Here is a 14,028-nt window from a genome sequence, read left to right on the forward strand (position 1 = left end):
AAATAATATATATATATTTTATATTCTATTTTCATATCATAGTTTCCACTCGCATCAGGCATTTTACTTGATTGTCTCACTATCACATGCATGTGATACTCTAATAAACTGTGTGTATTTTGTGTGTGTTATTGTGCTGCAGTGACCTTGCGGACCACGGGGCTGCCATCGTTGATGAGCTGGGCCAGCATCATGGCCACGTTGTGGTCGATGGTGGTGGAGTGGTCCGTCCTCTCAGCAGAGTTTCCCACAAACGTCCCCAGAGCAAAGACGGCCGCACACCTCACCTGCAAGCGGCACAACAAACACAACAACACTTTCAACTTCATTTCCCCTTAGTTCAATAAATAATAAACAAACACAAGGTTGAAGCCATTTTTGATGCGGTTGGATGTTGTGTCAATCGGATCTCCCTTCATTGAAGCACAGCTCTGCCTTTTTTAACTGTCTGAAGTCCTGAACCCTAACCCACCAAAATCTAATCCGCTCATCCGAAAATCCAAGTGTACCCTTTGTGACAAATCTGAAGAAATTCTCTCCAGGTGTTCCTGAGATATCCCGTTCATGAGAATGGGATGGACGTCAGGTCACAGTGACCTTGACCTTTGACCACCAAAATCTAATCAGTTCATCCTTGAGTGGATGTTTATGCCAAATTTGAAGAAATTTTCTCCAGGTGTACCTGAGATATCACGTTCACAAAAATGGACCGTACAAACTCCGGCCATGGCTGTCGCCGGCCCGGAGGCATAAAAACCTTGGGTTTTAAAGTCATTTTGGTTCAATTTTCTCTCAATGTATCACTATGAAATGTACTGGAGATGATCAGTGCTGTGTGCTCCAGTGAGCTGCCTTTTGTCACTAAAACTCATTACTTTCTCTGCCCGCTTCATTGGATGTTTAATCCAAACTTGCCATCGCACAGAAGGAATTTTCTATGAGGGGACTGGATTCACAAACTGAACCAAATTACAGCACAAGAATGAATATTTGGGCATATTGTTTGTTGTGGTGACAGAAAACATGTTTGTTGTTGTCGCAGGCATGAAGATGCATCATCATCATAACAGCTACTTTCTAATCTTGTGATGCAGCTGCACACAGATGTTGCTTTGATATGGCTTGCTCCGCTCCAATTAAAATGATCAGCTGAAACATGTCGGTTGAACATATTGTAATGTTCTTTCTAAGACCTGGAATAAAAGAAAGTCATAAAAGCACTGTGACTTAAAACCAAATGAAAACACAAGACGATAATACTGGAAAGCATCTTAATGGGCCAACCTCACTCAGGCAGACAGCCTTCAGCTAGTTCTACCATCTACACTGAGATGTGTTGATTTACATCCATGCTGTTTTTGGAAGCCATAGTAAGTGATGTTGTTATATTACATAGCCTTATATTATAAACAATATTTAATACAAATTACTGAGCAGCAGTAACTCTGGTTGCATTTGTGTTTTGTTTTGTTGAAACATATTTGTCTTATGATTGGTGTGTAGAGTGGTAGAGGGGTTCCATACAATATGAGTACCAGAACCCCCCGACACCGCCCAGCAGAATGACCTGAATACTTTTGGGACATGTCAACTTTCTGACGTGTAAAAACCTTTTTTTTAGGGCTAATAACACATTAACGCAAATTCGTTGACACTAATTTATTTAACGCATTAATGCAACTTGCGCTTCTTAGGTTTTAGCTTTTAAAGCTAGAACAAGATACTGGCATCACATGAAACTAGAAAACCTAAAGATTCCAACGGTACCAAATGTCATACTTGCATGTCGTAAAGGAGGTTAAACAACGCTCCAAAGTTACACTAAATGTTGGAAAAACTGGCAGTTTCAAAGGGGTTCCTTGACCTCTGACCTCCAGATATGTGAATGTAAATGGGTTCTATGGGTACCCACGAGTCTCCCCTTTACAGACATGACCACTTTATGATAATCACATGCAGTTTGGGGCAAATCATAGTCAAGTCAGCACACTGACACACTGACAGCTGTTGTTACCTGTTGGGCTTCAGTTTGCCATGTTATGATTAGAGCATATTTTTTATGCTAAATGTAGTACCTGTGAGGGTTTTCTGGACAATATCTGTCATTGTTTTGTGTTGTTCATCGATTTACAATAATAAATATATACATACATTTGCTAAAGCAAGCTAATTTGTCAAACAAATCTCCCTTTAAAGGGACTGTTTGTATCTTCTTATACGTATAAATCATTGCGGGTCGGTGTCCCATGCGCGCTCGCATGTGGCTACGCTGTTCAGACTCAGACTCCAACACAAACTACATGGAAGCACCAAAACTACAAAGTTGTATCTCGTGAAGCCCGTCTGTTAAACAGTGTTGGCCGCGGTTGGAGGACGCGGGGGAGACCGTAGCTTTGGTCTCCAGGACCGGAGTCTCTGCTGTACTCTGCTCCTCTGCTTGCCTTCACTCACACACCGCGCTCGTTCTCGCTATTTCGCTTCACTCTCACGTGCATGCACGCACACTCCACACTGCAGAAGAGTTAGTTTAGCTCTGAGAATATCTAGTGAATGTACAGTGGACGTTTTGTGCAGAAATAACTGCTGCAGCTCCTCCAGACCAACAGAGGTTTCCCGTGTCTTGTGAAGTGACGGGGCTCCGCAGAGAGAAACGTTATCGTCTCCGACCAAAACTCCGGTGTCTCCCCTGTTCCCTCCGGCCGCGGTCGGGAGGCTGAGGCAGGAAAAACCAACACTAGGATCAGCAGTGATTCATGGAGAGACCTTCGTCTGGTCAGCTAACATTACTGCAAAGCAGCTGAAATGCAGAGTGATACTGTGCTTTTAGCTGACGTGTGTCTCCTCACTGTGTTGAGTGATGCTCATTCATGTCTATGTAGAGCGAGCACAAGCGCAATCAACAGGACGCTGACTTTAGTTGACTTTCTGTTAACAAGCATTTCTGATTATTACAAACAGTCCCTTTAAGGTACATTTTGAACAGCTAAAAAATGTGTGATTAATTGTGATCAATCGCGGTTCACTATGGACAATCACGCGATTAAAACTTGTAATCAATTGACAGCCCTAAATATGAGTGCTCTATATGTGTGTGTTTGTGCTGTAGTGACTTGCAAACTATGACTAAACAACAGTGTCATCTCAGCTGTGTCCCTTCACACTTTTCTTTAAACTTAATTAAACTCTCTGCTTGGTCACAGATCTCTGCTCCCCCTTTCTCTTTCTGTCACCCTTCAACTACTCATCACCTTCTTCACTCATTTCCACGAGGATCTGAGGGAACACATGCACAACCCCCCCCCCCCTCCCACACACACACACACACACACACACACACACAGACCGATAGAGATACTGCAGCATGGGAAGAGTCTCAATCTAACACCTGAGGAGAATCTTAAGAGTCTCCAGTGGCCTTAAATATAAACACACTCTAAATTCTTAAAGTAAAATACATGAACAACCTGGAAATGCAGCTGGGAAAGTATAAGTACTTAGTGCATGTGTGGATGTGTGTGCAAACCTCAGTTTCAACCCTACTGCCAGAGCAGCTGTCTGTCCACGGGAATGAGGAAGTAACTGCTGGAAACAGATGTTCCTTGTGTGTGCATGTGTGTGTGTGTGTGTGTGTGTGTGTGTGTGTGTGTGTGTGTGTGTGTGTGTGCATGTGTGCGTGTGCTTGTGTGTGTGTGTGTGTATGTGTGTGTGTGTGTGTGTGTGTGTGTGTGTGCGCGTGTATGTGTGTGTGTGTGTGTGTGAATGCATGCAAATATGTGCAGTGTGTGAGTGAGGGCACCAAGTGTCTGGGTGAACTTCAGGGCAAACTCTGCCTCGCTGTCCCTCTGGTCCACACACGAGCCAGCTGACCGTCCTGTTTGAATATGATTGGTCCAAACTGTTTGGGCCTGTGTATGTTTACTTTCTTTCACAAAACTGACTCTTATTAGTCGGTATTAATAGATTAGACCTGCAGAACATCTGTGTATACCAGAGAATTCCTTGACACTTTTCCATTGTCTGTAATTTGCCGTCTTGTTTTGAATACAAGATCAGATTTTGTTCTGTGTTAAGTAGGGCTATCAAAGTAACGCAAATTTGGTTTAACACCATTCATTTCTTGAACGCATTAATGCAACTTGCGCTTTTTAGGTTTTAGCTTTTCAAGCTAGAACAAGATACTGGCATCACATGAAACTAGAAAACCTAAAGAATCCATCAGTACCAAATGTCATACTTGCATGTCGTGAAGGAGTTTAAACAACGCTCCAAAGTTACACTAAATGTTGGCAAGGAAAAACTAGCAGTTTCAAAGGGGTCCCTTGACCTCTGACCTCCAGATATGTGAATGTAAATGGGTTCTATGGGTACCCACGAGTCTCCCCTTTACAGACATGCCCACTTTATGATAATCACATGCAGTTTGGGGCAAGTCATAGTCAAGTCAGCACACTGACACACTGACAGCTGTTGTTGCCTGTTGGGCTGCAGTTTGCCATGTTATGATTTCAGCATATTTTTTATGTTAAATGCATAACATTTTGTGTTGTTAATTGATTTCAAATAATAAATATATATATTTGCGTAAAGTAAGCATGGTATTAAATACTTGACAAATCTCCTCTTAAGGTACATTTTGAACAGATAAAGAATGTGTAATTAATCACGATTAACTACGAACAATCATGGGATTAATCTGGATTCAATATTTTCATGGACTGACAGCCCTAGTGTTAACACTTATGAGCCCTGTTTTCATAGCAGTACAACGACAGGTGCATATCCCACGTCACCCAGCCCTTTTGCACTTTGCATTGCTGCACATACATGAACCAAAAGAGGTGTGCTTGGAGCTGCTCATGCTGTCCGTGCGCCTTAGATCTACCAGTTTGCATTGCTCTTACGGCTTCTTCCCGTATTTCCCTTTTTGCAGTGCGGAACTTGGAAAATTATCAAAAACATCTCCTCGTATTTTTTTCAAACGTAGCTGAACTTTGGTATGAACCTCCATCTCACCTCAGGGATGGGATCCGACAGCAGGGTGTAGAGTTTCTCGTGGGCGCTGTCCCGAACCCCGCACCAGCGCGCTGGGTCAAAGTTCTGCCAGATGCGGCCCAGGCAAATGGCCACCCACTGGCGAAGCAGGGGATGGGGGTCCGACAGCTGCTCCAGGCAGTTGGCTATTAGGTTGCCCTGCAGACAGGCCTCCTGGTGGGGGAGAGGAGATGGAGTGATGCAGAATGAAGAATGTGAGATGTTTTACATTGAGGTTTTAACCCTCTGAGACCCACAATAGACTCATTTTAGTCTTTTTTAGGGGGTTACGGGGGTTCTTTAGGGAGGTACAGGGTACGGGGGTTCTTTAGGGGGAGATAGCAGGTCAACAGTAGATGCCACATAGAAGTGGTGTACATCATCTGAAAGCTGGAAACCTGAAGATTAATTTGAGATGCAGCTCAAACTTAAATTAACTAAAACTAGAAACTAGACCTCCGTCAAGGTGCCTGACTCTAAAAACAGATCCCAGCTCACAGCTGGCGGTACCGTGAGGTTGGTCGGCTTATTGTTAACACGGTGTGTTTCTGTGTAACGTATCGACGGCTGCCTCTCTCATTCAGCAGCCTTCAGCACCTCGGAGTCTCGCCACACATCCACACACGTATCTCTCTGCTAGCAGAAGGAAGAAGGCGGGGTCACACGTCATCAACGCGTCATCAGCTACACTGCGCATGTGTTATACCCTGTGGTCTTAATGCTCTGGCTGATCAATATTCTTAAAAAAAAATCCTGAATCCAGATCATGATCCGGATCGCCACCAAAATTGAATGGATTGTTCATTGTGCCACACACCACTCCTCCAAAACATTTCATTCAAATCCATCACAGACTTTTGGAGTAATCTTGCTAACAGACAAACAGACAGACCAACGAGGCCTTTGGCCTTGGCGGACGTAATAAATGTTGAAAGTGTATATGGTCTAAAAACATGATGATAGAAGTATATGATGGTCATCCCCATGCTCTATTATGTCTCATTAGCTGTTGCAGCAATTTTTGGGTTGATACCATTTGTTACACAGATTTGGTGCTAAATTTAACCATTTTTTACCACTGGAGAATTGATAAAACTGATCAATAATCCATCCAAAATACCACATTAAGACACCAAGTCCTTTAGGAACACCATAGAAAAAGCCATGCTGTGATTTGGAATCAAAAACTTTTGACATTTGGAGATTTCTGCAAGAATTACATTTTTCGGCGATTGGATGGCGAACACTTCTGTTGCGTAAACTACTCAGAAACCCCCTTATTGTCAATGTAGCTAGGCAAGCCATCCATCCTCTGAATGCTCTAGGTCTCTAGTTTGATCCATCCATCCTCTGAATGTTCTAGGTCTCTAGTTTGAGCCATCCATCCTCTGAATGTTCTAGGTCTCTAGTTTGATCCATCCATCCTCTGAATGCTCTAGGTCTCTAGTCTGATCCATCCATCCTCTGAATGCTCTAGGTCTCTAGTTTGATCCATCCATCCTCTGAATGCTCTAGGTCTCTAGTCTGATCCATCCATCCTCTGAATGCTCTAGGTCTCTAGTTTGATCCATCCATCCTCTGAATGTTCTAGGTCTCTAGTTTGATCCATCCATCCTCTGAATGCTCTAGGTCTCTAGTTTGATCCATCCATCCTCTGAATGCTCTAGGTCTCTAGTCTGATCCATCCATCCTCTGAATGCTCTAGGTCTCTAGTTTGATCCATCCATCCTCTGAATGTTCTAGGCCTCTAGTTTGATCCATCCATCCTCTGAATGTTCTAGGTCTCTAGTTTGATCCATCCATCCTCTGAATGCTCTAGGTCTCTAGTTTGATCCATCCATCCTCTGAATGCTCTAGGTCTCTAGTTTGATCCATCCATCCTCTGAATGTTCTAGGTCTCTAGTTTGATCCATCCATCCTCTGAATGCTCTAGGTCCCTAGTTTGATCCATCCATCCTCTGAATGCTCTAGGTCTCTAGTCTGATCCATCCATCCTCTAAATGCTCTAGGTCTCTAGTTTGATCCATCCATCCTCTGAATGCTCTAGGTCTCTAGTCTGATCCATCCATCCTCTGAATGCTCTAGGTCTCTAGTTTGATCCATCCATCCTCTGAATGCTCTAGGTCTCTAGTTTGATCCATCCATCCTCTGAATGCTCTAGGTCTCTAGTTTGATCCATCCATCCTCTGAATGTTCTAGGTCTCTAGTTTGATCCATCCATCCTCTGAATGCTCTAGGTCTCTAGTTTGATCCATCCATCCTCTGAATGCTTTAGGTCTCTAGTTTGATCCATCCATCCTCTGAATGCTCTAGGTCTCTAGTCTGATCCATCCATCCTCTGAATGTTCTAGGTCTCTAGTCTGATCCATCCATCCTCTGAATGCTCTAGGTCTCTAGTCTGATCCATCCATCCTCTGAATGCTCTAGGTCTCTAGTTTGATCCATCCATCCTCTGAATGCTCTAGGTCTCTAGTTTGATCCATCCATCCTCTGAATGTTCTAGGTCTCTAGTTTGTGGCTGTAAAGTTTCATGAGGCTGTGATATCCTAGAGGTCACCACAGGTCATTTTATACAGTGAAGTGAAATTTTAAAAAATGTTCTCACTACAATGAAATGTCTCCTATGGGGACTAACATCATCACACATGAATACAGTTGGACTCATTGAATCCACAAGAGTCTCAGCTTTACAGTGATACCAAATTTATTTATTTAGGGACCCCAGTATGCAGAAATATTCAGATACACCATTTTTAGAAAAGGCTTGGTAGGGATACCTACTGTACATACATTAAAGAAGATGTAAGAGGATTTTAAGGACTGTGAGGTATGAAGTAATAATGGTGGCGAGGCCATTTGTGTAAGATATAATTTCCCATGAGTCACCACCTATTAAAAACACTCTGGTCTTGAAAGTGTGGTAGTCAACACTGACCTGCCAGCATTTCATTTTTAATAAAAATGACAATATGTGCATTATATATCAGCCTTAATCCTCCTGAGCAGCACAGAGGCTCCGGGCTGAGAGCACATTTGTACATCATTAGTCCGTTAATCACCACTAACCTGTAACCTCAAATTGTGATGGACAAAAAGATTATGAGGTGTGCAGCAGTATGACTTTATTCCTTTGAACCCCTTCAGCCCTCCTCACATCTCTTTTTTGTTAACAAAAGGTAATTGGTCCATCAAGGTTTGAGGCAGTCTTAAGTCCTCTATTCAAAATCCTTTTCAAACTTTCTTTTTGATTGAATCAATTTGTGCAGAGTATTAACAAGTACTCTCCTTTTCTTCTTTTTAGTTGCCTTCAGGTTTCTTCTTTTCATGAGGTACCACAAATGCAGTGCGTTGGTTGACTGTAAAGGATGCTGAACTTCGTGAAAAGTAAGAAAATGTGTGTGTCAACCATTACAGAAATACAGGCCCGGTTGGAACTACCTGTACCACAATGACTTCCATGGTAAGTCAACATAATGGATATTTCAACAGCATTAATTCCATCGAACTATGAACAAAGAACGTATATTGATAAGAAGTCAATTGTTCGTTCCATTGCAACATCAGCGCCCAGCAGCAGAGCTACGCTTCCGCCATTTTGGATTGAAAGCGACTACCGGACGCCAGTAAAACGTCCACCTACCAAGTGACGTACAAAAGTTAAACAATATTATTTCTATTCTCTTGTCATATATGTAATATCGCTACCAAAATGGCCTGCATTGAACAATAAGAATATTATAAATATGCATACTGTTAAGGAATTATTCCTTATATTGAAACCATTTGCTGGGTACCCCAGGTCACTGGTCAGTCTCTAGCCGTGTCCCACTACCCCCCAGTACATGTTGAAGGCCTCTGATAATTGGCCAGCCTGTTTTTTTATGTACCTCCCAATGTCAGCGCAAAGGGGGAGGAAGGGGGGCAGGGGGGTCTCACACAACAGTGGCAGACATGCACACATTCCTGACTCACTGATATCCATGTGTTGTTTTGTAGACATTTACCATGTTTGAGTAATCTTGCCTGTTTGTGTCTTAGGAGAGGCTCCTCAGAATTGAGTTAATTGCACACTTGTTGACTTGTTGACTTGTTGACTTGTATTTGCTGACTCAATTCTCCTTGAATTCAAGTCATAAATAAACCTCCAGTATAAGTCATTCCTGATCTCCGGTCCACTTTTTCAGTCTCCAATTAATTGCTCTAAAAAATTCCTCCACACATCCTATTAAAGCTTCACTAGGCAGTATATTTTTGGCATCATTGGGCAAAAATCCCATAATACCCTTTCTATATATAAAAAATCCCATAATAACCTGAGAGCAGCTCAAGCAGCTGTGGTTGACAAGAGCCCCAGTTGAAACCCTTCTGCAGGTGAAGGCTAATGTAGTCTCCACTGCCCCACTCAGGTGAAGCGTACAGGCTAAGGGGCGAAACGCTTGTGACCCTGAGATACCTGCTGAAGATGCAGAAGGGTTCCCAACAATGTGAGTGCTCTGACCACCCTGCCACCAATGAATACTATTTAGAGGAGGAACTTGCAACACCATGTCCTAAATTGCTCCTGCAGTTTCTGCTTGTAGCAAAGCATCTCTGATGTTTATTTCACCTTCATCATATTGTAATTCAAGTGTTCTGAGAGAAAACTAGACTTCTGCTCCTCCTCATGGCTCTGTTTTCAGGCTTTAGAACATCTAGCCCGTGACGGGAGACTTTGACCAATCACAGGTCATTTCAGAGAGAGAGCGTTTCAATTGGCTGTGCTGAAGTCATGTGACCGGAACTTGGTGTTCCTTCAACAGATTTCAAAATGGTGGCGGCATCAAAAACGTTCTCATTTTACAGCTAAACAGTACACTACAAGATGATTCTGAGAACATTTGATGAGGGAAATAGACATTACAGTAACAGAATATTGATTCATATTTGATCAGCGCTGCCTAGTTTGACCGTTTAGTCGGAGTTTGCGAGTGATTGACAGCCGGCTCTCATAGACGGCAGCTGGACAGCAGACCTCAGATCAGCTCTTGCTGCTTGTTTTCCTCCGGTCTGTGAAATCTTGCAGATGCCGTTAGGAGCACAGGACACCGGAGGAACATGATTTTCTTTCAGGTTACCTGTTTCATGAACTACTGTCATGATATAGCGACTGTTTTATAAAAATAACTTTTTTTAATCATATTTACTCCAATCTCGCCTACTTCAGCTTTAACCATTTACTTACTTATTTATTTATTTAACTTTTTTGCCCGGCTGCTTCCCAAAGGAGCAGAAAGTGAGCGATGGACGATAAATGGAAGTTAGAAAAATCCAACACACAGATTTTGAGAGCAATCTCACATTTTTTCATGTCATGTCTCCAAAATGGAGTCCAGTAGACCACAGACCATGGATCTATAAGAGACTGTGCTCTGTACTTTTGTCCTGCGTGTTAGTAAATAGCCTACAACTACAATAAATCCTGTTGATGAAATGCTACTAGCACTACTAGCTACTGGCCGATAGCTGGTTGTTTGGGAACAGAGACTAGATTAATACATCCACCACGATACAGGCTTACAGCATACAGCCCATGGGTGTATTAGAAGATAATAAAAGTGATGAATTACAGCCAATATATCCATTATTACAGCCGCATACAGCTAGCAAGACGCTGGCAGAACCAGATATGTCATATGAGCGCGCAGGGCGGTGCAGTCCCGTGGGTCTGATGTACGTTCATTATGGTGAGGAAAATAACTCTGGATTCAGCTGTTAGTTTATTTTTACAACTTTTAGGACATAATGATTTAAATGAGGGATATTTAAGTGTTCCTACTGAGAAGTTGATTTACCCCCAAAAATGTATCCTCTGATTTACAGACGTCCCTTTATACAGTACATCCATTGCCACAGTCCAAAATGGCGGCAGTGCTACATCAGCACCATCTAGCGGCTGTTGTCAAAAAGGCACCAGAGTTTCATCTCTTTTCTTCTAGATTATTTGCTATGAAGCACGGAATCTCTGTCTGTGAGTTATTAACATATCTCAAGAACCGCTCAGCCGGTCAAATTTGGTGCAATTTGGACACGTTCAATATTAACAATCTTTGAATAAACAAGAGACCAGCGTCGTGTGGAGAAGCGGGGCGGGGCTTCAGGGCTCTGCAGTGGGCACACCGCGGCTCATTGACTGCAGTTCACAGCAGTTCGCTGCTGTATCTTGGATATAGGCTGCTAACGCAACATGGATGCTGGATAACGTTACACCTAGGGGTGCAAGAAAATATATCGCGATATTATGTTTTGGGATACTGTATCCATTCTCTGAAACACTGTATCAAATCTTAATTAACCTCTGCTATTATGTCTTTAGGAGCCTCAACTTTAAAGCTAGAGTGAATCTAATGGTATCGTATAAAACTAGAAGGAATCCATCGGTAGCTACCATGTCATATTTTTATGTTGCTAAATAACGCTGCAAAGTTAGGCTAAATTTTGGTGAGGAAAAACTGGCATGGCCATTTTCAAAAGGGGTCCCTTGACCTCTGACACCCAGATATGTAAATGGGTTCTATGGGTACCCACGAGTCTCCCCTTTACAGACATGCCCACTTTATGATAATCACATGCAGCTTTTTGAATGCAGTACAAATGTGTTATTTTCGCCTATTCTAAAATAATGTATTTGAATATTTCTGCATCCTGGGGTCCCTAAACAGTCTTGGAATTACATACATTGGGTATCTCTGTAAAGCTGAGACTCTTGTAGATCCAATGAGCCCAACTGTATTCATGTGTGATGATGTTAGTCCCCATAGGAGCCATTTCATTGTGGTGAGACCATTTTGTGAAACTTGACCTCACTGTATAAATGACCTGTGGTGACCTCTAGGATAATCACAGCCTCATGAAACTTTACAGCCACAAACTAGAGACCTAGAGCATTCAGAGGATGGATGGATCAAACTAGAGACCTAGAGCATTCAGAGGATGGATGGATCAAACTAGAGACTTAGAGCATTCAGAGGATGGATGGATCAGACTAGAGACCTAGAGCATTCAGAGGATGGATGGATCAGACTAGAGACCTAGAGCATTCAGAGGATGGATGGATCCGACTAGAGACCTAGAGCATTCAGAGGATGGATAGATCCGACTAGAGACCTAGAGCATTCAGAGGATGGATGGATCCGACTAGAGACCTAGAGCATTCAGAGGATGGATGGATCCGACTAGAGACCTAGAGCATTCAGAGGATGGATGGCTTTCCTAGCTACATTGACAATAAGTGCTCCCCATCCAATCGCCAAAAAAAATAATTCTTGCAGAAATCTCCAAATGTCAAAAGTTTTTGATCCTGAATCACAGCATGGCTTTTTCTATGGTGTTCCTCAAGGACTTGGCGTCTTAATGTGGTATTTTGGATGGATTATTGATCATTTTTACCAATTCTCCAGTGGTAAGAAAATGGTTAAATTTAGCACCAAATCTGTGTAACAAATGGTATCAACCCAAAAATTGCTGCAACAACTTATGAGACATAATAGAGCATGGGGATGACCATCATATACTTTTATCACATTGTTCCAAACCCTTATACACTTTTACAATTTATTTTAATTAACAATTCAATAATTTCTGTTTATTTTCTTATTAATGACTAGAACAACTTGACACACTGTGCTGCACAGCATCTCAATTTAATCTTCAGGTTTCAGCTTTCAGATGATGTACACCACTTCTGTGTGACATCTACTTTTGACCTGCTGTCTCTCCCTAAAGAACCCCCTAAAAAAGACACAAAACGGGTCTATTGTGGGTCTCATAGGGTTAAGGTACATTTTGAACAGATCAAAAATTAGCAATGTATTTGTGATTAATTGCGATTAACTATGGACAATCATGCGATTCAATATTTGAATCCATTGACAGCCTTAAAATAAATACAAAATATATTTAAAAACTGAAAATTAGGAATAAAGACCCGTCGGCGTGGTTTCTTCTGCAGTTGATGTGAATAAAGGCATTCGTGGTTACTAAGAAGTTGTTATGGTAAACGTCATTTTTGTGTGACAACGGTTGATGTTCCTGGCGACCATTAAAGCCTTTAACTCAACACCTCACACCCACATGAACATACCCTCATATCCTTCATACCCTCATCTTACAGATTGAGGCGTTGTGACAAAAATCTTTCATCAGCAGCAGTGACACGATGTGACATTCCCTCCCGCCCCCAACTTTCTTCATGTGCCTCAGATCACTAGTGCATCGCTCCTTGAGCTCTGATCGAGCCTCCCAGCTAAACCCCAAGAGCTGGAATACTAAGACGCCGGTGCTCGGCGACATGTTCGCAACGGCGTTACCGCAGTAATGAACGCTGTTGTTGAAAGTAAGAGGGATAAATAATGGAGATGTGGAGCAGGCAGAGAGTCTCTCCGTAATGTTGGGGAGCATCTATTATTTACAGGCCTGTGAGAGAGGTAGGAGCATTTAGGAACAGTGGTATGGATGAAGAATGGCTGTTTGTGAGCTTGAGAGCACATATAGCTTTTCTGATTTGTCACATATATAGAATGTTGAGAGAGAGAGAAGTACTGTAATGTAATGAAGAGAAAATATGTCAAGTAGCATTCAGAACTAGACAGAAAAATAACTGCAGGAGAGAGGAAGCACAGGGGAGTGATGGTGGAATATGTCTTTGTGGAAGAGTGTGTGTGTACTCCATGAAATGACAAGCTACATCATCCCAACGTCGCACCCTTGGATGTTTGATCAGCATCAGGCACAAAAGGCTTCTGGGATTGAACACTTGGGGCCAGGAACAGGCCGAAGTGACACTTGCGGTGATAAAGTGTCACCGTGGAGGTGGCTGGGACGGGGACGGAGATTATAGAGGTGACTGTTGGTGACAAAACTGTCACATAACCAATATCTCCCGGAAATACACAGTGGACGATGAAGTAATCTCTCTAAGTGACGGCCGGCCCCGACAGAACCCGCCGAGGTTCTGGTGAG

General features: G+C 42.6%; 1 protein-coding gene across 8 annotated transcripts in view; it reads right to left on the bottom strand.

Moving 5' to 3' along the window:
* Window positions 1–14,028, bottom strand: part of rptor (regulatory associated protein of MTOR, complex 1) — a 263,688-nt gene that overhangs the window by 68,816 nt on the left and 180,844 nt on the right. For all 8 annotated transcript variants that reach the window (XM_037764856.1, XM_037764854.1, XM_037764852.1 and 5 more), the window contains 2 exons: window positions 5,014–5,205; window positions 147–287 (listed from right to left, as the gene is read on the bottom strand). In XM_037764856.1, coding sequence (XP_037620784.1) covers window positions 147–287; window positions 5,014–5,205 — 333 coding nt within the window. The remainder of the gene's footprint in view (window positions 1–146; window positions 288–5,013; window positions 5,206–14,028) is intronic.

This window comes from Sebastes umbrosus, chromosome 3 (assembly GCF_015220745.1).
Source record: "Sebastes umbrosus isolate fSebUmb1 chromosome 3, fSebUmb1.pri, whole genome shotgun sequence".
Taxonomy (NCBI): Eukaryota; Metazoa; Chordata; class Actinopteri; order Perciformes; family Sebastidae; genus Sebastes; species Sebastes umbrosus.